General features: G+C 52.7%; 1 protein-coding gene and 1 pseudogene across 23 annotated transcripts; one reads left to right on the top strand and one right to left on the bottom strand.

Annotated features, from left to right (window-relative positions):
* Window positions 1-105: 105 nt before the first annotated feature.
* Window positions 106-16,719, top strand: RNF44 (ring finger protein 44). 23 transcript variants are annotated; one of them, XM_036847527.1, is made up of 13 exons: window positions 221-353; window positions 1,081-1,254; window positions 2,470-2,536; window positions 11,240-11,391; window positions 11,600-11,789; window positions 11,982-12,149; window positions 12,554-12,730; window positions 12,837-12,998; window positions 13,081-13,205; window positions 13,522-13,609; window positions 13,698-13,819; window positions 13,956-14,055; window positions 15,636-16,719. In XM_036847527.1, the coding sequence occupies exons 4-13, from the start codon at window positions 11,285-11,287 to the stop codon at window positions 15,840-15,842; spliced, it is 1,446 nt and encodes a 481-aa protein (XP_036703422.1). In that variant the 5' UTR covers window positions 221-353; window positions 1,081-1,254; window positions 2,470-2,536; window positions 11,240-11,284; the 3' UTR covers window positions 15,843-16,719. The 23 variants fall into 23 exon arrangements, 21 of the variants coding, with proteins under 21 accessions (XP_036703430.1, XP_036703435.1, XP_036703420.1 ...); XM_036847530.1 differs by lacking the exon at window positions 221-353 and adding an exon at window positions 376-524; XR_005019321.1 differs by lacking the exons at window positions 1,081-1,254; window positions 2,470-2,536 and adding an exon at window positions 14,259-15,147 and having other exon boundaries at window positions 220-353; window positions 15,636-15,771.
* On the bottom strand, window positions 15,961-20,767 carry LOC118892556 (annotated as a pseudogene).
* Between the last annotated feature and the right edge of the window lie 1,897 nt (window positions 20,768-22,664).

Raw genomic sequence — 22,664 nt, 5'->3', positions numbered from 1 at the left:
GGCTGGGAGGCCAGGCCCTGGACTCTTTGCCCTTGCGCGCCCTTTGCCGCCGGACACTGAGTGGGCGTGGCCGAAACACGCTCCTCCTCCTCCCACCCTCCGCTCCCGCGCGCTTGGTGCAGTCCAGGTACTTCCTTACGCTCGCGGGAGGGAGGGTGAAGCTGCGTAGCCGGCGTGGACCTCGCGCGCGCCTGCGCGCGCCCGGGCAAAGAGGTTCGTGGACGGTTCCACTGCCTGGGGCCAGAGGGGGGCCGCGGCAGGCGGCGCGAGCCGCAGCGGGACCGGGACCCCCGGCTGCAGCGGGAGCGACGCGCCGGCCTCCCGGTGGGGGTGGAGCCCCGCCGCGGCCCCAGGTAACGCCCGGCCTGGACCCTGCGCCGTGCGCCCCAGGCGCGGGGCCAGAGAGACGGAGCGATAGGGGGCGGCCGCGGGCTGGCATTGTAGCACGGGGACTTCCAGCGAGGCCGCTGCCTGCGTCCGCAGGGCTGGAGCTCGCTGTCCCGGGCCGGGAGCTGCTCCGCCTGGTAGGTCTAAGAGCCCCAGTACGGGGAGCCCCTGGGAACTACGAGTCCCAGCGTGCCCTGCGCCCCACGCATGCCCCGATCGCAACCCCTGGCGAGTGTCGGCTTCGGCTGGGCCCCAGGCGTCCGGGACAGAGCTGCAGTCCTTTGGCCTCGTCACGGCTGTCCCAAACACTTTACCAGCGCTCCTTGTCCCAGCCGCTGGGGATCCAGAGCGACCCGAGCCCTGCCCTGGGGCGGCTGCGGGTCCGGGAAACAGACCGCCGCGCGCCAGCGGCTTGGTTACTGCTTTGAGGGCGTAGGAAGGCGGGGGCTCCAGAGGGTCTGTGTCTTGTCCAAGGTCACACCTTCTGTTGCCTGAGGGCTATTAAGCCCGAGTCGAGATGGTGTCGGGGGCAGGAAGGCGACGTGGGTGTAGGAAGCTGGCCTTGGATGAAGGGAAAATGGGGAATTCGGCTGGTCTCATCTCTCCCTGGGTCTGCCAGGCACCCCCACTCTTACAGCCCCCGACTTTCATCACCGGATGATGTGGTGACGGTACCTGCTCCTTCCTCTGCAGACCCTGCGGGTTCCAGTGGTGAGAGCTACAGCGGGGAGGTAGTCAGAAAGGGGAGCCCCTCCCAACGCCCTACCCTCAAAGCTCACACATTCAAGCGCAGACCCAGACCCAGAAAGCCAGGCAGGTACCGCCGAAGATGCACACACAAGTGAGAGCCACTATTGACTCACTGAGGTAGGTGTAATCACCCCCATTTTACACCTGGATAAACTGTGAGCCTCATAGAGGTAGTGACTTCCTCAAGGTCACCAAGCTGATAAAAGGCAGAGCCAGGGTCCAAGCCTCGGTGGGCTGGCTTCAGAGGCTCTGTATTTAACCATCAGTGTATGCCTGCCCCCTCAGTAGCCTATAGGAGATGAACAGCAGTGCTACACACATTAAGTGCTCAGTAAATGTCATCTATCGTTAGTGTTGTCATCATACTGGTTTTACAGATGAGACTGAGGAAGAGTGAGACCACATAAGTGACCAAGTCTCAAAGCTGGAGCCAGAGTGCTGCAGCCCTGAACCCAGACCTGGGAACACCTTTACAGACACTCTGCCCTCCCCCATATGCACAAACAGCCTCTGCTTTTTAGGGGAGCCAAAGCTTGGGGCTCAGGTGTGTTCAGGCCTGCCCTGAGTGGAGAGGACTTGGCAGGGGGCCTGTCAACCCCCAGCCTGGAGTGTGAGGCTCAAGTCTGATGCCCTGGGGTAGCTGGGAGGTCTGTGTCCTGAGCTGGCTTTACCAGGCTGTGTTGTGTGTCCCTGGATGGTCCCTCAATCTCTATGTTCTGCCAGCTCCACTTGGGAAGGCCCTGCATCTGGAGGAGAGTTTGAGGGGTCTTAGAAAAAAGGAGTGGAGTACTTTCTGATCCTGATGGAGGGAAGGAGGCAGCCAGCTGTCCAGGTCTTAGGTAGGCAGATGGAGCAGGAGAGGGCCCCAGCAGGAACCGATGACCCCGCCTTCTTCCTGCGTGCACAGAATCCCTCCCATCTCCTGCAGAGGAGGCCTGGGAGTGGAAGGTGGAATGTAGCATCCAGTACTTTGCACTCGAGGGACCAGGATTCAAATCCCTCTCTGCCACTCTTGCACTCTGGGATCTGGAGAGTCTCTTGCCCCAGGACATCTGTGCTTTTGATTATTGAGCAACACTTGGGGACCCTGTGTTGGCATTTGCGTTGCATGCAGCAAACTTAATGTTCGATTAAAATGTGACCCCAGGTTTGCCCCTCGATGGCTGTGTGATGGTGGGTGAATCATATCCTCTCTTGCCCAAGCTTCCTCATCTGTAAAATGGAGCAAACACTGGTACCTAGCTCTTAGGTCATTGGGAGGACCAATGAGATGATCAGGGTGGGACTTGCCCAGATCATGCAGAAGACTCTAGAACCCTGATTTCTCCACAGAACTTCGAGGCAGATGCCTGGGCAAGAGTGAGCCACCCCTACCTGGGCCACACTTCTGGGATCTGTGGTAAGGGGAGTCATTTCCTTAGCCACTTTCCTCATCTGTGTAAGATGAAAGTAACAGAACCTGCCTTCAAGGGGGTGGGGGTGGGGTGATAAGAATGGGGCACATAGTAGGTGTGCAGGCCGTGGGCCCACGTTGGGGTTCCACAGCATAAGACTTGTCAGTGAACCTGAGAGGAAAGTCCAGACTTCTGGCTTCTCTGGTAAATCTGGTAAAATTGAGCCTCCTTCCCTCTTGGTCCAGAGTGATTCTGCATGCACCCAGCAAGGTTTTTCAGAGGGAGATGTGTTATTGGCCTCCGGTCCTGGGGGGAACCCAGAGGTCTGTGGGAATCTACTGAGGGCCTCCCAGGGGGCGTAAACCAGAGGGTCATGCATGAGAGAACGCAGGGCAAGGATTTCCTGGCCCTGAAGCATCAGGGGCAAGGAAGGGCAATACAGAGTCCCTTCCTTGGGCATCCAGGGAAGTGTGAGCCAGGCCCTGCTGCGGATAGGGAGAGCAGTCCCATGGAGATACCTTCTGCCATCCTGATGTGGTGTAATAATAGTCATGCTGTATATTGAAGAAGCCAGGAGATGGTCAGGAGAGGCTCCGAGGAGGCAGCCTTTGAGCTGAGCCCCAAAGGTTGAGCAGGGTTTGGCCAGAGGTGAGTAGGGGTGTTGAGGACATTTTAGACAGAGAATGGCACAGTCAGAGTCTTGGTGGCTTCAAAGGAGTAACTGGATTGTGGAGTAGTTACTGGAGTCGCTTTCTGAGGGTGGGGAGTGGTAAAGGATTTTCACATTGTGGCCTCGGGCAAGTCACTCCTTGAGCCTCAGATCCTCACCCATAAAATGAGACTGGTTACCGCTGTGGTGTCTGCCTCTCAGTAAAGGCTGGATGTCAGTGCACTTAAAAATGCTGAGTCCTCTTCCGCCAGGAGGAGATTCTTTATTTATTTATTTATTTTTGGCTGCGTTGGGTCTTCGCTGCTGCGCACGGGCTTTCTCTAGTTGTGGCGAGCGGGGGCTACGTTTCGTTGCGGTGCGTGGGCTTCTCGTTGCAGTGGCTTCTCGTTGCAGAGCACAGGCTCTAGGCGCGCCAGCTTCGGTAGTTGCGGCACGCGGGCTCAGTTGTTGTGGCGCACGGGCTGTAGAGCACAGGCTCAGTAGTTGTGGCGCACAGGCTTCGTTGCTCCACGGCAAGTGGGATCTTCCCGGACCAGGGCTCGAACGCGTGTCCCCTGCTTTGGCAGGCAGATTCTTAACCACTGTGCCACCAGGGAAGCCCAGGAGGAGATTATTGAGTGAGACACGAAGCAATCATGTCAGGGTTGTGTGCAAATTAAATGGCATGAAGTGAAGGTCAGGGTGCATCTAGGCCTGAGTTCAGAGACAGAGGAGTTCAGTACAAGCTAGAGACTTCACAGCTTCCTATAAGAGGTGAGATGGGAGCTGAGCCTCAAGGGACAGAGAAGAGGAATGGATTGGTAGAAAGGAAGAGAGAGGGCATCTCAGGCAGGGAAGGCCAGAGGGAGCACTGCCATGGTCGTGGGAGAGAGGCTGGGGAGAGGTGAGCCTGAAAAGTTTGGTAGGGGAAGCTTGTCTTGTTAAGCACAGCCCTGAAAGCCAGGCATTAGGGAGCCATTGCAGGTTCTATCCCTACACAGGCAAGCAGGGGGTGGTCTTAACAATGTAGGCACTTTGAATGTGGGAAGGATTTTCTGATTGCTTTTACAGAGTGAGAAAAATAAAAGGTTGGAAGGGATTTAGGAGAAGGGAGAGTTGCTGATAAGGAGATGGTTAGAAAAAGGCATCCCCATTTATTGTCATGCACACATAGTTTAACTATGATGGATAGAGTTTGGCATTCCAGGTAACATCTGTAGCACTGCATCATGAATTTGATCTTCTGTCCTTAGAGATATGCAAACAGCAAGTGGGTACCATTTTCAGTCATTGTGTTGCTGGCTGCCATCCACAGTGTGGTGTCAGATTGTTGCTGGTCTAAACAACACTTGGATAAGCATATCTGTTCCCCAACTTCCTTCTGGATTGTTTCCACTGGATACCCTTCCCAAAGGGGGATTTCTGACTCTAAAGGAACACAAGTTTTTTATGGCTTAAAATATTTAAAACATACTCTTTCACAGTAATTTTCTTTAGAATTTTCAGTAGGTTATACTGTATAGAGTTTTTTTTTGTTTTGTTTTGTTTTGAAGGAGCAAATGTACAAAAGCATATACAATAAAAAGTCTATCCTGACCCAGTGCTCTCCTCCAGTTCCCCCTGAGGACAGTTATTAATAAGTTTCCTGTATATCCTTCCAGAAATATTCTATATACAGATACTGTATATATCCAATTTTTAAAAACATTGATACTGTTACACTGTTCAGTATCTTTCAGTTTTTAAATTTGAGATTATGAAATATACCAAAGAAGCATAGAAAATCACACACACACCCCCAGCAACCCCACCACACAGACTTAACAAATGTTTAACATTTTGTGCTGGTATCTTGTTTAGGGCTGTGCTGGAGGTAGCCCTATGTCAGTGCAGCTGCATACAGAGGAGTCCAGTTATTGATTATATGCATAATTTATTTGGCCTGTTCCCAGCTCCCAGCTTTTTTTTTTTTTTTTTCTATCGATGTAGAGATAATACCCCACTTTGTATAATGTCTGCCTGGGGAGGCATCGAGGCAAAGGGGAACGACGCTCGGCTTTGGCTTGGGTTCAAGTATCTGCTCTGCCACTCTTCCTCACTGTGTAACCTGGGGTGAATGACACCCCTCTTGATTCTCTCTACCCATCTGTAAAATGGGCAGGTTGTAGTAATCCGTCTCATAATTGCTAGGAGGAGTACAGTAGAAAACTAAAGACTTAATTGGGTTTAGTTCCCCAATTCCCCCTAAGCAGGGAGCTCTCCGAGGCCTCGCCTAGAGCAATTAGAGCGCGGGACGATTGCTGCTCCAGCTTCAAACTGTTCCCCGCCCTTTTCCCTGGCCACGCTGGGGGCGGGGTGGTTAAATGTCTCTGTGACGTCAACGCGAGCCGGGCCAATCCTCCTTCCCGACAAGCGTTCGCTTATTTGCATGGGTTGCCCATTATTGGTTCGTTGGGCCATCCAGCCCCTCCCAACTTTTTAAAGCCACCGCGCAGTATAAACAAGGAGATGCGAGGCGGCCAGGCCATGATGTCATCGCGGCGCAGTAGCTTTCGGGGCTGACGTCATCTCCGGGGAGGTTGCCGGCCCAGGGCTGTTAGAGCCTTCCTAACCACTCGGACTGGCTTAAGAGCCGCTCCTGCCCCTTCGAAGATCAGGTCCATTGCACTTGTGTCCCAGGCGCCGTCCCGAGGAGGGGACCATGACACAGTAAGTCCTGGCTGCGGCTCTCCCGGCGGGACCCACTTCTCTGGCGGGGAAACTGAGCCTCAGAAGCATGAGTGATTCGTGAGTTTGCATAGCAAGTTAGAGTTACAGCCAATTTGTGTTGCTTACCGCGGGGTCTCCCATCTTTAGGTCAGACCATGTGGCCCCGCCCCTTTCCTGTGATGGCTGCGGGCACTTTAAGTGAGGAGGTGGGGGCGAGAAGGGGGTTTAAGAAAAAAAAAATCTGCTTCCAAGATGGCGGCCCACTAATCACGTGCCGAGTCTCGGCGAATGATTGGCTCTTGGCGCCCCCGAGGGGCGGAACTCTTAGCAAGGGGCGGGACCCTCGCGGGGAGCAGCCGGCTACTGTTTGCCGGAACCTCCCGGCGCGCCCCCGCGAGCCCCCCTCCCTCCCGGCGCGCGAGCCCGCCGCTTCGAATGTTGTGAATCAAATGTGGGGTTTGTTACATTCCGCTGCCGCCGCGGACAGTTCTTAAAGGGCCAGCCGCCGGCAGCTGCGCAAGCCCGGCCGCGTCCTGCGCCGCCTCCCGCTCCCCGAGGGCCTGGGCCGAGAGACTGACCGCGTGTGGGCCTCGCGAGGCAGACGCCCGGCGGACGGACAACAAAGAAAGAGGGCCCCGGAAGAGCCGGACTGCCCCCGGACCGGGTGGGTGGGGAAGGGAGCACATTGTTCCTCAGGGCGGGGGCTCTTAAAGGGTCCAGGCAGCACACTCCCAGCCCCCCGCCCCCTGCCAGCTTAGCCGTCCTAGATCGGGAACAAAGGAGTCAACGTGTGGCCAGGCGGCCGAAGGTGAGTCGGGGCCAGAGCCCCCAACTCCCGATTTCCGCATCCATGGAATTCCTGCCCCCCTTCCCCTGGGACTGGGGGCTGTGATCTAGCTGGCTCTGCAGGAGTTAATTACGGGCAGTCCGTAGGGGGGACGGCGAGGCCTCTAGAATCCGGGACCCCTCCCCACCCCCAGCGCCCCCCAAGGCCAGGCCGAGTCTCCCTTCTCCAGAGGCAGAGCGCTGCGGTTGGAGAGGAAGGAGCCGCCCCCTCCCCCTGCCGCCGCCACTTCCTTTGTTGTTGCTTTTGTCTCACGCCGAGCACATGGTCCGGGATCCTCGGCTCTTAAAGTCACAGCGCTCTGGCCCCGACGCCGCAGTATGGCCTCCAGCCCCCGATGTCCCTCCGAGCCCGGCACAAAGGAGTGAAAGGGGGACGAGGGAGGCCCCTCTCTGGGCGAGTATCTGTACCACGTCCTCCCCACCCCCGTCCCCAGTCCCAGGGAGGGATGGCTGAGGAAGCTCCCCGAACCCCGCAACCTGCTCCTGGCCCACACTGAGAAGGGGCCTGCTCCTCAGGGACACTGGTTTCCTCCCCCAGTAATGTGACTACCTGGTTTTTTGCGTCTTGCCTCTTGTGGCTTTATTTGGGAGCTCTGGGAAGGAGAGATTTCCACTCCCATTTTACAGTTGTGGCAACTGAGGCTCACAGAAGGGAAGATTTCCTTGACCAAGGTCACCCAGGGAGTCTGGGCTGGCCAACAACTCTTAGCTCGCAGCCTGGTGGTCCTGCTCTCAGCTGCCTCCAGGCCCCACAGTTGGGGAGCTCTGCTTGCCCACCAGTCAGTGCTGGGCCCAGCCCGCCTCTTTTTTGAGGGGTGGGAGGGGGGGCTTCTCAGCCGGCCTGAGTCTGCTCCTGTTCTCAGGACCTGACTCGGCTTATCTGCAAAACAGTCCCTGTACCTGCAAACAGCCCCCAGGCCCAAATGATATGTCAGGGTCTCCCTAGACCAGGATGGGGATAGGAAGTAGGGAGTTGGCTGCCTCCTGGGGGAGGGGGTGGATGCAAGGTGCAGTCCCTGCTTCTGGGCAAGATTGGATTTAGGGACCCTGAAGACCCTTTTACGGAGACCTCACTGAGAGCCCAGCGCAGAGGAGGTGTGGTGAAAGGCAGAGCAGTTAGGTGGTGGCCTTGTTGTTTGACCTTGAGCAAGTTGCTGCTCCAGCTCTGGGCCTTACTTGCTTCTTTCCACAATAGGTCTAGTCAGGATGCCTGAAAGAGAAAGCTCTCCTGATCTCCTTTAGGGCCTGCAGTAGAGAATTGGCATTAGGTAATTCTTGAGGTTACTGATGGTAATGAGAGTCAGGGGTTGAGGAAATCTGGGCCTAGGGGGCCAGCCAGGACTAACTCTGTCCCTCTTTGGCTTTGTGGTCTGCAGCAAGTTACTTCCTTTCTCCTGGTCTCAGCTTACTCAACTGTGAAGTGGGTGAGTTCCCCATGGGCCATCTCTGTCTCCAGTCAAGAACCAGGGTCCCCTCCCTTGCCAGCTGGGAGGGGATATTCCCTGAGGGAGGCATGTTTCCCAGCTGCCTCCTGCAGAGCTTAAAGTAGCATCTTTAAGCTGCTTTGGGGGTGGGAGTGAAGGTCAGCCTGTCGTATTTTCTGATAGTGATCATTCACACCTAAGCTTTACAAATCACTGCAGCGGCCTTTGAGCAGTCCTGGGAGGCGATTATTGGGCTATTCCCATTTTACAGATGAATAAACTGAGGCTCAGAGAGTGGAGGCGATGTGCCCAATCCTCAGCCAAGACTCTGGCCAGAAGTCAGGGTATTGTGTGTAAGAATGCAAGGGTCAACACTGTCATCTTTGGCACCATCAGCCACAGCTAGAGGCCTTCTGTCTGGTGGTTGGGTTTCTCAGCTTCTTGCCACTTCCTTTCCTGAGGTGTGGGTGTGCTTGAAGAGGCTGGCCAGAGCAGATTCCCATGGGCCTAGGCCTCTGTGATTCTGCACCCCTGAGCCGTGACACTGCCCGGACTTCAGCAAGACAGCCTGGCGCAAGAGGAGCAGTTGAGGCCACTGCCATGTCCCAGTGCACTCACAACTCCAACTGACTGGCCTTGGACCTCACTTCTCTGAGCCTCAGCATGCCTACTTCTGAGGGTTGCTATGAGGACTTATTAGGATGGCACATGGGAAGTATTGTAGTTCTTGTTAATACTCCTCATAGGCAGGACTGTGGGCTCCCAGGATCTCTGAGGTCAGTTAGAACAGAGGTTCTCAAACACCTGCCTGTGCTGTAGAAACTGCTGGGGAATTTAGTAGAAATCTAGGTGCCCTTGTTCCCCAACCCTCCAAAGATTCTGATCCAAAAATCTTGGGTGGGTCAGGAGTCTGTTGTTTCAGTTATTTAGGGGTTTCCTCTGAGTCTCTCTTGGCCTCTGTTTGCTCGGCTGGATTATCAGCAGGAATCAAGGAGGCTGTGTGTGTACACATGAGTGTAAGGATATGCACTTGGCCCACGCTGGGGGCTCACGACCCCAGTCACCTGTGGTGGGCAGGCAAGGAATGGGCCTGGCGTGGCCTGGAGAGAAAACTCATGCCCAGAGTGAGGTGGGTCAAGCAGAAATGAGGGCCCAGTGGGACCAGATTTTCTGCTTCCTTCCTCCCCCCTCACACACAACACACTGAAAGGACAGATTTTTTTATGTCCCAGTTTTTAATCATTGGCACTAACTTCACTGCTGCCAGGCATGGCCTTAGACCTATGTAATTGGCTCTCCAGTGTGCATTTACCACATCAGGCCTGCCCTGTGCTGGACACAAGCTGGTCACTGGGCCCTGCCTGTGGGCCCTGCCCGCCCCTCTGCCAAGTGCTGGAGCCCAGGTTGGGCGGGAGAAATGTGAATTTCAGCTCTACTGTGGCTGTGGTCTTGGCCCTGTGCTGTCTTATGAAGTGGAGAAGAGCCTCCCTTTCAGGCTCATTTTGAAAGTCAGGGCCCATGCACGTAAAGCCCAGCACAGAGGAAAGGAACAAGGTGTTGAGGGGACAGTACACCGGTTCCCTAGCTGTGTTAGCAGGGAGGCGACACTTAAAGCTGGGTATGAAGGAAGCATAGGAGTTTTGTTAGATGGTGGCAGGGTTGCCTGTGGCAGGAACAGCCAAAGGCTGGTCCTGTTGGATGCACCCTTCAGCGTTGCAGGGCCTGACAGGTCAGAGTCTTCCCTGCCAGGGCCTCATTCCAACCTCCGGAGTTAATGAATGGTCCCCCCAACTTCCCCCACCTGGACCCTAGCTCCTGCCCCGCCCCATTCTCACTCAACTTCCTCCCTTAGGTTTAGGTTCTTGCTTCCTCTTTTTTCTCAGCAAGCCCCACCTCCCACTTGGGGGCTGTGTTGGGTCAGGTTTGCACGCACTCCCCCCACATACAAAGGGCCTGGCTACACGCCAGACCCATCAGTTCACCAGAGGTTGACTTCCTTCATCGCGTCCTGCCAGAACCCTTGGGCTGGACCCCTTCAGCATCAGTGTGCAGCAAGAGGCTGGTAGTCAGCCCACCTCCCAGCTTTGACACTTATTGTGAGGCCTTGGGCGAGTCCTTTTGTCTCTGAGCCTCAGTTTTCTCTTCTGCAAAATGAAGCTAACAATACCTTACTTGAAGAGTAGGTGAAGTCCCATTTGGGTAGGCACTTTGGGAAGAGATTATGGAAAGAATGTATTCAGTCGGCCCTCTCTATCCATGGGTTCCACATCCATGGATGTAACCAATTGCAGATTTAAAATACTTAGGGAAAAAAATTCCATAAAGTTGCAAAAAGCAAAACTTGAATTTGTCACTTACATAGCATTTACATCATATTTATATAGCATTTACATTGTATTAGGTATCATAAGTAATGTAGAAATGATTTAAAGTCCATGGGAGGATGTGTGTAGATTATATGCGAATATTATACCATTTTATATAAGGGACTTAAACATCCTCGGATTTTGGTATCATGGGGGTCCTGGAACCAATCCCTCGTGGATACTGAGGAACGACTGTACTGACTTGTCTTGGACTGGGAACCCCGAGGGCAAGAACCAGTCAGAACGTCTCACCTGTTACCAGTGGAAGGAGAACTAGGCCCCAGGCCTGTTTGCAATCCATCTTGAGCCAACCAGACAGAAGGGAGGACGCTGGAGTCCCCTCAGGAGCCCCAGTTACCTAGAGGTCAGAGTTGTAGATCCCCACGCCAGGACAGGGTTTCCTGGAGACCCCACCCTGAGGGAGCCTTACCAGAGCCCCCTGGCCTGAAAGCATGCCAGCCAGTCCTCTGAACTTACCCTGAGGTGGACCCTGATCTCATTTCACAGAGCAGGAAACTAAGGCCTGGACTCCCTGCAGGCCAAACCTGAACTCTAGTGCTAGAGCGCAGCGCTGCCTGGGGAGCCCAGGGTGTGGTGGGCATCAATGGCCTCTGGAACCAGGCTGCAGAGGTTTAATTCTGTCTCCCCGACCCCTAATGGAGCAAGGGACTGGACTTCTCTGTACCTTAGTTCCTTTGTTGGTTTGCTTCCTAGGGTTGTGAGCCCTGGCCCAGCCCCTCCACCCCTCTGCCTCCCCTGATGCAGCCATGGGCTCTGGCAGTGACTAGGTGGCTGCCCTCTGCCCCTGTGGGTCAGCGGCGATTCTCTGCAGGACCCAGCAGCAGCCCAGGCCAGCTCTGGGGAAGGTAGGAGGGAACCTCCCAGTCCTGTGGAGCCCGGAGCCCCTGGTACTGGAGCTGTCAGCCTGGGCTGGGGCACAGGGGCCAGGGGTGGTAGGGCACAGGGCCCTGAGCTGTCTTCCTTCCCCAGTGGGTAGTGACCTTGGCTTCTCTCCATGCTCTGTGAATGAGCGGCCCCCGTCAGTGCTACTGGGGCTTCCTCTCTGTGGTGCAGCCCTGGCCGTGAGGGCCCCCTGGCCAGCCCACCTACCCAGGATGAGCGCTTACCCTCCCAGCAGCCGCCAACCCGACCAGCATACCTCCCCGTAGAGGAGCGCCGAGCCTCGGCTCCTGCCGGCGGGAGCCCCCGAATGCTGCACCCAACCTCCCAGCAGAGCCCGTTCATGGTTGATCTCCACGAGCAGGTAAGCGGAACCACCCCCCCCATGCCCACGCCCACGCCCCGCTGCCCCTGGCCTCTGGCGAGCCAGTCTGGGGAGCAGAGGGAGCAAGCCCTGACTTCACCTTCACCAGAGCTGGCCCGGCAGGACTTTCCTTTTCACCTGGGGGCAGCCGAGTGGCCTCCCTACAGTTCCTGGGTCTCTCTCCTCCTGCAGGTGCACCAGGGACCTGTCCCTCTGTCCTACACAGTCACCACAGTGACGACCCAAGGCTTCCCCTTGCCTACAGGCCAACACATCCCTGGCTGCAGCACCCAGCAGCTCCCAGCATGCTCCGTGATGTTCAGCGGGCAGCACTATCCCCTCTGCTGCCTCCCGCCCCCGGTGAGTGAGCGCCTGGGCCTCCTGCCCCACCCCCACCTGAAGGCCCCAGGCACAGGCCAGTGTCAGAACTGAGCTGAGCTTACAGCGCCCATCCAGGCTGTCAGTGTCTACTCGGCTCCAGGCCACAGCCCCGTCCAGAACGGCGTACGTGCGTTCACGTCCAGTGGGAGAGCACTTCAGAGTTCAGGGACCTCCCTGCTCCCAGTGCCTGCTTTATGGTTTGGAGTGGTAACTGTGGGCCTTAAGAGCAAAACATCCTGCCTGGGAGGTCTAGGCCAGGTATGGATGGTCCAGAGGCCTTTGATTGGGACCGCTCGCTGGGTGGAATGGCCCCTGGCCCAGCCACAAGCAGACCCAGCCCAGAGCCCAGAAGACCATTCTCCAGCCTCTGCCCTCTTTCTCAGCAGCTGATCCAGGCGTGTACCATGCAGCAGCTCCCTGTGCCCTATCAGGCCTACCCCCACCTTATCTCCAGTGACCACTATATCCTGCACCCTCCACCGCCAGCCCCACACCCCCAGCCCGCTCATATGGCGCCTCTTGGGCAGTTTGTGTCGCTGCAGACCCAGCACCCACGTATGGTGAGTCTGAGCGATGGGTCTGATGCTAGAGGGGATGGCAAGTGGGGCAGGGAAGTGGGAGCTTCCCTTGTCACTGACTCTGCTGACCCACCTCTGCTTCTTCCAGCCCCTGCAGCGCCTTGACAGTGACGTGGACCTGCGGGGGGATCAGCACCCCCTGGGGAGCTTCACCTACTCCACCTCTGCCCCGGGCCCAACTCTGTCCCCGTCTGTGCCCCTGCACTACCTGCCCCATGATACCCTGCACCAGGAGCTGTCCTTTGGTGTGGTAAGTGCCACCCCCCACCCAGGATCTAGGGTGACCGGGAGACAGGCCTGTGGCTGACATGCACCTGGCCCCCCTCTCGCAGCCATATTCCCACATGCTGCCCCGGAGACTGAGCACCCAGAGATACCGCCTGCAACAGCCGCTCCCGCCGCCACCCCCGCCGCCTCCGCCACCACCATACTACCCCAGCTTCCTGCCCTACTTCCTGTAAGTACCTGCACATCTGCCCCAGAGCTGTGGCGCCCTGTTCTCCTGGGGCCTCTAGTGGTTAGACCCAAACACAGCCCCGTGGGGCCCCGGGGCCTCTCGAGCCACCTAGCATCCCCGCCAAACCACACATGCACACTCACGCTCACCAGCTGGGCTCCCTGCCCTACTGCGGCATCTTGGGACAGACACTGGGGTCCCTGGTGTGAACAGTGCAGAGTTCTGGGCTTTGTTTCGTGGCGGGAGTCGGGAACAGCTCTGCGCCCCTTATGCCTACTGACCTTGACCCCGGGCCCGCGTACCTATCTCCCCCTAGCTCGATGCTGCCAATGTCACCAACAGCAATGGGGCCCACCATCAGCCTGGATCTTGATGTGGATGACGTGGAGATGGAGAACTATGAGGTCCCGTGGAGCCCTGTCCTGGGAGGTGGGGGCTTGGGGGACTTCCAGCCCTGGCTGCCACTGACCCTCCCCTCCTGCACATGTCCAGGCCCTCCTGAACCTGGCAGAGCGGCTGGGAGATGCCAAGCCTCGCGGCCTCACCAAAGCGGACATCGAGCAACTTCCATCGTACCGCTTTCATCCCGACAGCCACCAGTCAGAGCAGACGCTGTGAGTGCCCTGCGCCCCCTCCTGCCTCTGTGTGAGCACAGATGGGTTGCGGTCTTCCCAGGGTAGGGCTTCGTGCTCTGCCGCGAACCTGCCCTCGCCCTCAGTGTGCGGGTGACGCTCTGTGCCCTCCTCCCAGGTGTGTCGTCTGCTTCAGCGACTTCGAGGCACGGCAGCTGCTCCGGGTCCTCCCCTGCAACCACGAGTTCCACACCAAGTGTGTTGACAAGTGGTTGAAGGTAACGTAGCCACGCCCGCTCCCAGGTGTTCCTGGTGTGGCGAGGGAGGGGGGTGGACTGGAGGGCTTCCCTTCGTGTCCTCTTCAGCATCCAGAAGTTCCGGCTCCACTCAGGGAGCCAGGTCCCCACCGGGCAGCGAAACAGCCCCGGATGGGATGGGAGTCCGGTGAGAGTGGAGCCTGATGTGTGGCTGCTCCCCCCAGGCCAACCGGACGTGTCCCATTTGTCGGGCTGACGCTTCCGAGGTGCCCAGGGAGGCTGAGTGAGGTCCACAGCCACCCAGGAGAACCCTGCCCAAAGCTCTGGAAACTCCGGGGGCCCGGGGAGGGCGTGGCCCAGGCCTGCCCTGCCGTTCCTGCCTGCATCTCCAGAGCTGGTGCCAGGGTCAGCCCGAGAGAAGCCCCTGCAATAAGCCCTTGCATTTGCCAAGCTCCAAAGACTCCCTCCCCATTTGCCCACCAGTCTAAAAGACGCCTGCCAGGGAGTGGCCTGAGAGTCCCTAACTCAGTCTTTCTCCTGTTTGCCCTCGGGTCTGTCTCCTCTCCCTGCCGGCACTGGGAGCCAGGGGTTCATCCCCCTCGTGTGGCTGGTGGAGATCCTTGGCCCCGGGATGGGCAAAGGGGGTGCTGTCCTGGGTCGCCTGGTCTCTTGCACTGAAGTGGTGTGGTCTCTGCTCAGGTGGCACTGACAGCCGTGGCCAGATGGTGGCAGGAGGCCAGTGGGTTCTCCTGCCTTGACCCCAGACAGACTCAGGCAGCCAGCCCCACCCAGGTTGCTGTGGGTTGGGGCTGGCTCCCTAGAGCACCATAACCTCGGGCACAACATTCCTGCCCCAAGCCCAGGCTGGAGGGCATCAGAGCCAACCTCCCAAGCAGGTGGGAGGCAGGCCCTGACCCAGGGCGGCATGTATCCTGAGGGAGCCTGGACCAGGCCAGGGAGAGTGATTTCCTGTGTTGCAGGTGGCCGCCTCTGCCTGGCGGTGACAGGGCCCAGACCCATGCCCGATCTCCCCTCTCTGTCGTTTTGCATGAACGTGAGGAGCAGCAGTTTTTGTTTATTCATTTGGCCCGAAATCGCGTGTAGGATTTGAGGGTGTGGATTTTTTTAAACAATTTATTTTCTTTTGGTTTAATGGGGGGGTGTATAGGGACCAACCAGGACCAAGTGCCCAGGGGCAGGGAATGGTCTGGTGGTGCCGCCTGGTCTGCATGCATGTGCGCGGCTGGGGCGGGGCCGGGCGGCTGTCGGTCATGGGTGGGGTTTGAGGGGGGCGGGGGGGGGGGTCTGTGCTCAGCTGATAACTGCCATGCACTGTACTGCACACGTCCCCAGAGCCTACCGGGACCGTACGCTTTTCAGGGCATTTCTCCCTCTCTAGCCAGGGCCTGTCTCCCACCTGCCTGGGCGTGTCTCCTCCAGGGAAGTCCCAGGAGGACAGGGTCCAAGGAGGGTGTGGACCCCGCCTCCAGGGGCCCCCTCCCAGCCTGAGCCCTGCCCTCCAAGACCTGGAGGAGCCCCCGGAGGGTCTGGCCAAGCTCCCTACCCTCGCCCACCCAGGTCCCATTCCGTTTCTTCCTCAGCCCCCGCTGGGGTTGCTGCCCCGAACGAACCGCGTGTGGGGCCGGCACATCCTAGCAGGCAGCCCCTGGCGCCTGCTGCCTCAGGGATGCTCCAACCACCCTCGTTCTCCCGCAGCGGCCCTGGCCCCCCGCCTCCCCCCAGCCCGCCGTGGGGCCCCATCAGCCTGGCCCCACCCCATGGAGAACCCAGAGTCTTACTGTATATAACTCCAGGTGACATTTCTATATTTATAGCAGTGTTGAAACCCCACCTGTTTTACACAGAGAACTACCCTCTCCGACCCCCTCCCTTCCCCACCCCCCAAAAAAAAGGTTTTCGAAACCCTTAACAGTTCCTGGGGCAGGCGGAAACAGGCTCACGGATGGTGTGTTGACTGCAGCAGTGATTCCAACGAGCAGCTATTGGGGGGGAAACACAACATTAAAAAAAAAAAAAGTTAAAAAAAAAAGATTTATAAAACAATTATTTAGGATGTTTGTGATTTGCCGACCTTGCTATAGATGCCATGTTACCAATGATTTCCTGTGGTGGGGGCTTGTCATTGTTTACTCTTTTATTTACCAACTTCTGGCCTAGGCATGACAGTGGGTGCTGTCCCCCAGCCCTGGCTGGGCCCAGCGCCTGTGTTCTGTGTTAGAAAGAAAGGTCTTTTATATATACATATATATATATATATATACATATATATATATGTATATATATATATAATTACATATATATATATAAATATATGTAATTTGGGGAGCCCTGTTCCTTGCACATTTTACAGTTACCTCATTTTTCCCATGTATGTATTTGAGAAAATGCTAATATATAGAGAAAAAAATGGTTCTTAAAGCTTAAATGTGTGGTTTTCTCCATTCCATTGGATTCACATTGGTTTGTAGCATTTAACATAACTAGTATGTTGTATTATATATGTGTATACTGATTGAAATTTTTAACAGATTTGTACTTTTTTTAAAATGAAACTTGCTAGTTCTGCTTGACCAAGTAGTGCAATCATTATTTTTTTTAATATTGTTGCTGATTTCAGAGGGATATTCACTAATAATAAATGTATGATGTATATCGAGTACTGCCCAAGCTGCCTTTGGCTGCCTGTGTTCTCGTCCTTTTGATGGGAAGTGCGGGTGGGGGTGTCGGTCTGAGAGTGGGTAGGGGACAGGGATGAGGGGGCCAGAAAAGATTGTTCTTCGCTGTGGAATCTTGGGGAAAATGATACCTCCTGATGGAGAGGGATCTACGGGGCCAGTTAAGTGACAGCTTGCTCCGGGCCAGACTGCTTCATGGGCAAATTAGGATTCTGTTGGCAACCGACAGGATTCCATCTAACTGGTTTGAGGGAAATGGCACTTAACTAGTCTGTCATTTAAGTTCTGGAGGGAGGTTCTGCTTCAGCCTGACCAGATGGGGCTCAGGCGTGTCCTAAGGAACCAGGTATCTCTTCATCTTACAGCTTTGTTCTGCCTGGTGCTTCCTGGTAACTCTAGCTCAGTTTCTTCTAATTTAGCATCATCTCCATGCAAAAACTGTTTCCCCCCCAGTAATTCTAATAATTCCTGGTCTGGAGTCTTGTTAGACCAACAGGTTGCACGCCCATCCCTGAACCGTGTGCTACTGTTAGGGAGCTAGAACAGCATGACTGGCCCAGCCTGCATTACATACCCACCCACCCATGGGCCGCACTGAACCTACAAGGATTTGAGCCCCTCATCCTCAAGCTCAGTGGGGACGAAGGGCCCGAGAGCCACTAAAGGGGCCAGACTGGTGATGTGGGTACGTTCCTCTTCTCCACGGTGGCTTGTGGTATGGCAGGGCTGCCCGCTGACTTGATAGTATGTCAAAGGAGACCTGCTGTGCCTGTCTGTGATGCCACTATCATCTGTGACCTTGGTCAGGGGACTTCTCTTTCAACCTTTGGATCATCGGCAAAATAAGGGTCAGGCTCAGTTGAGTGGTTACCTAAGTGTGTTTCAGAGAAAGTCCTGTGGAACATAATGGCGTTTCTGCAAAAAAGGACTCTGGTAAGATAAGTTCGGGAAATTACATGTTGAGAATAACAGCCTATATCGCAGGGCTTTTCTGAGCCTTGGCTATGCTGATGTGTGTTGTAAATCTCTAGCAGTGGATACATAACTCCGGGCAGCATTTCCTACATTGGGCTTCTTTGGCCACATGCCAGGCCAAGTTGCATTCTCTGGCGCACACTGGGGCATGGTGAACTAGACCAGTGGTAGGAGCTGAGTTCCCAGTCTGAGCGAACTGTCAGATGGGGAAGTCTCTAAGCTTTTTTTCAGTATTTCAAAAAGCCTGTAGGAAAGGAAAATCACAGATTGTATCAATGGATGCAAAAAAATTTTTTTGGCCAAAATTCAACATTCATTCATGATAAAACTTGGCAAGATCATCTATACAAAAACCTACAGCTAACATCATCCTTAATGATGTGAAAGACTAGGTGCTTACCAGCCCTGAGATCAGGACAGGCAAGGATATCTGCTTTCACCACTTCTATTCAACATCATACTGGAAGTCCTAGCCAGCACAACAAGGCAAGAAAAAGGAAATGAAATTAGGAATGCAGATTAAAATGGAAGAAATCAAACTAACTCTATTGTAGATGATATGATGAAGATCTATGTAGAAAATTCCAAGGAATCTACAAATAACTAGAACTAAATGAGTTCATCAGGTCATAGGATATAAGATAAATATACAAAAGTTAATTGTATTATTTCCATATACTAGCAATGAACACATGGAAATGGAAATTAAAAACCTGATGATAATATTTACAATCACTTGAAAGACAAAAGAAACGTGTAAATCTAACAAAACATAAGACTTGTATGTTGAAAACTACAAAACACTGATGAAACAAGGCAAAGACCTACATAGAGAAACATGTCATGTTCTTGGACTGGAAGACAGCATAGTAAATTGTCATTTCTTCCCAAATTGATCTCTAGGTTTAATGCAATTCCTATTAAAATCCAGCAAAGTTTTGTGGGTTTTTTTGACATACTGCCATGCTTATTTTAAAATTTACATGTAAGGGCAAAAGAAACCAGAGTAGCTAAGACAATTTTTAGAAACAAGAATAAAGTGAGAAGAATCACTCTGCCTGATTGTAATATTTCACTGTAGAGATGCATTAAGACAGTTTATCAGGAGAGGGATAGACAAATAGATCAATGGAACAGAATAAAGAACCCAGAAATAGACCCACACAAGTACAACCAACTGATTTTGGAACATTCAATGAAGAATAGTTTTTTTCAACAAATATTACTGGAGTAATTGGATAGCCATAAGCAAAAAGAAAAAAATCATAAATTTAAAGGTGAAACATGAAACTAGAAGACGTTTAGAAGAAAACAAATGAAAATCTTCACTGGGATCTAGGGCTAGGTGAAGAGTTCTTAGGTATGATACCCAAAACAGTCCATAATGCTCAACATCACTGATCATTAGAGAAATGCAAATCAAAACTACCTCACACCAGTCAGAATGGCCATCATCAAAAAATCTACAAACGATAAATGCTGGAGAGGGTGTGGAGAAAAGGGAACCCTCTTGCACTGTTGGTGGGAATGTAAATTGATACAGCCACTATGGAGAACAGTATGGAGGTTCCTTAAAAAACTAAAAATAGAACTACCATACGACCCAGCAATCTCACCACTGGGCATATACCCTGAGAAAACCATAATTCAAAAAGAGTCATGTACCACAATGTTCATTGCAGCTCTATTTACAATAGCCAGGACATGGAAGCAACCTAAGTGTCCATTGACAGATGAATGGATAAAGAAGATGTGGCACATATATACAGTGGAATATTAGCCGTAAAAAGAAACGAAATTGAGTTATTTGTAGTGAGGTGGATGGACCTATAGTCTGTCATACAGAGTGAAGTAAGTCAGAAAGAGAAAATCAAATACCATATGCTAACACATATATATGGAATCTAAAAAAAAAAAAAAAATGGTTCTGAAGAACCTAGGGGCAGGACAGGAATAAAGACGCAGATGTAGAGAATGGACTGGAGGACACGGGGAGGGGTAAGGGTACGCTGGGATGAAGTGAGAGAGTGGCATGGACTTATATATACTACCAAATGTAAAATAGCTAGTGGGAAGCAGCCGCATAGGGAGATCAGCTCGGTGCTTTGTGACCACCTAGAGGGGTGGGATAGGGCGGGTGGGAGGGAGACGCAAGAGGGAGGAGATAATGGGGATATATGTATATGTATAGCTGATTCACTTTGTTATAAAGCAGAAACTAACACACCATTGTAAAGCAATTATACTCCAATAAAGATGTTAAAAAAGAAAAAGTCCATAAAAGAAAAAAACTGAAACTTGAACTTCATCAAAAATTAAAACCTAAAAAAAAAAAAAAAAAGGAAAAAAAAAAAATTAAAACCTAATTTGCAAGTCACATATCTGACAAAGGACTCATGTCAGATATATAAACAACTCACAAAACTCAGTGAAAATCAATCCAATTAAAACATGGGCAAAAGACATCAACATACATTTTAGCAAAGGATATTTATTGCGTTCAACACCATTAGCCATTAGGGATACACAAGTTAAACCACAATAAGATTATTACACCTATTAAAACAACTAAAATAATAGTGACAATGTCAAATTCTGACAAGGATACAGAGAAATTTGATTTCTCATACGTTTTTGGTGGGAATGTTAAATAGCACAGCTACTCTGGCATATAGTTTGGCAGTTTCCTTTTTATATTTTAAAACCTTGTTTAAAATACTAATTTTGATGCAGTCTATCATAAATAAGTCAGTAGAGATGGATCTGTGAAGTGAGAGCCCTGTGCCATTGGCTGGGGAGCGCTGTTCCAGCTCATCCCAGCCAGAGCGCACACCTTCCATGTTGTTCCTGTCCATTGATTGCTTCCAAATCCAGATGACCAAATAGCCATTGATCCCCAAAGTAAGCTCAAAATAGGTTGGCTCAGCCATTCCCAGCATCTGCACCCCTCTTAAATCCTGGGTAAACCAGGAGAGGCATAAAAAACCCCAGCAAGTGGCAAATTGGCCGCTCTTGAAGAGCTGCTGCAGCCCCTGCTCTGCCGCTTTGCCCAGCTTCACCATGGTAACGGCCTAGCATTTTCTTATAAAACTGAGCATGCACTTACTATATGACCCACCAACTGCACTCCTGGGCATTTTATCCCAGAAAAATGAAAACGTGTCTACTCAAAAAATACACACCCAAGAGTTCAATAGCCATTTTTATTCTTAATATCCCCAAACTGGGACAACCCAAATTGTCCTTCAATGAGTAAATGGATAAACTGCAGTCCATCCAGATGGTGGAACACCACTTAGCAGTGAAAAGGAATGAACGGTTAAAAAAAAAAAAAAAGTATTTATTTATTTATTTATGGCTGGTTGGGTCTTAGTTGGGGCAGGTGGGATCTTTTGTTGCGGCACACGGGCTTCTCTCTAGCTCTGGACCGCGCCAGCTCAGTTGCCCCGCGGCATGTGGGATCTTAGTTCCCTGACCAGGGATCGAACCCGCGTCCCCCGCATTGGAAGGCGGGTTCTTAACCACTGGACCACCAGGGAAGTCACCAGGAATGAACTATTGACACATGTGACAACTTGGAGGATCTCAAGGGAATTATGCTGAGTGAAAAAAGCCAATCACAAAGGTGACATATAATTCCATTTTTACAATACTGTTGAAATGACACCATTAGAGAGATGGAGAATAGGTTAGTGATTGCCAGGTGTTGGTTAGAGATGGGGGACTAAGGTGGGATGTGTGTGACTACTAAGGGGTAGCAGGAGCAAGATCTTTGTGGTGATGGAACAGTTCCATATCTTGATTATGGTGTGGTTACATGAATTTACACGGGTGATGAAATTGACAGAACTACACACACCCACACAAATGGGATATGTAAAACTGGCAAAATCCGTGGATGGTGCCAACGTCAATTTTCTGGTTTTATACAAGATGTTATCGTTGAGGGAAATTAATGTACGTAAGACCTTTTTGTGATGTTTTTGGAACTTCCTGTAAATCTATATTTATTTCAAAATAAAAAGTAAAGAAAGGGAAATTGGGTAAATATTCGACATTATGAATCAGAGTAAAATCATATCATCTCTGGGCTGCGATTCTGCTACGTAAGGCGTGGCAGTGGCGGGGGGTAAGAGGTTATTGTGGTTACCTCCTTTCTGTCAAAAGCTCTGCCTGCCACCAACTACAACAATGCCTGGCCCATGGTGGCCATTGTTTTGAATGAATGAATTGCCAGTAAAGTGTGTCTTTATTTTAATAACAGTTGGTGTCATTGGCAACATCTTTCCAAGGGTCACACACTACAAGTTGTCCTTGGAGGGAGGAGGGTGGAGCTCCAGGACTGGATGCTCTCTCACTTTTGGGCTCAGTGTCCTTTGAACTCAGCTTGTATGCTGACAGGTAGAACATTCAGGGTTCTTCTCTGGGCACAGAGGGTGTAACAGTCTAAACATTCCATAAAGGCAGTTTAGTTGCCACTGGGTCCTCAAGGCCTGGTAGGGTGCTTGGTTTGTCATTCAACAAACCTGGCTGAGTGCTTCTGCCCAAAGCCAGGCACTGTTCTAGGCCTTGGGGAAACTCCAGTGAATGAAACAAAGTTCCTGCCTCCAGGAAACTGGCATTCCAGAATGAGAGACAGACAATATACAAAAAAACAATAGTTTCAAATATAACAAGGGCCAAGAAGGAGAATACAGGGAAGGGCACCCTGACATAGCGGTGGTCTTTCAGAGGAGGCAACATTGAGATTAGTGAGACCTGAGCGATGACAAGGAGCTAGTCAGGAGAAGAGCATTCTAGAGGGAGGGGACAGAATGTGCAAAGGCCCAGAGGCAAGAATGAGTTTGGGCAGGAGCACGGGGTGGAGTTGGAGAGGAGGCAGGGGCCAGGTCCCATAGTGTTTGCTCCTCAACACCCTGAGTTGAGGTATTTATTATCTTCGGTTTCCATTTGGGGGAA

This window comes from Balaenoptera musculus, chromosome 3 (genome assembly GCF_009873245.2).
Source record: "Balaenoptera musculus isolate JJ_BM4_2016_0621 chromosome 3, mBalMus1.pri.v3, whole genome shotgun sequence".
Classification (NCBI taxonomy): Eukaryota; Metazoa; Chordata; class Mammalia; order Artiodactyla; family Balaenopteridae; genus Balaenoptera; species Balaenoptera musculus.
Note: the sequence above shows the minus strand (reverse complement) of the source record. Positions and strands in the feature narration are given on the sequence as shown.

Excerpts from the sequence above, each read along its gene's own strand:
- RNF44 (XM_036847535.1), top strand. The coding sequence starts at position 11,285 with ATGCAGCCATGGGCTCTGGCAGTGACTAGGTGGCTGCCCTCTGCCCCT. Across the intron at positions 11,392-11,599 it reads CCAGGCCAGCTCTGGGGAAG|CCCTGGCCGTGAGGGCCCCC; the intron begins GTAGGAGGGAAC and ends TCTGTGGTGCAG. Across the intron at positions 13,610-13,697 it reads TGGAGATGGAGAACTATGAG|GCCCTCCTGAACCTGGCAGA; the intron begins GTCCCGTGGAGC and ends GCACATGTCCAG.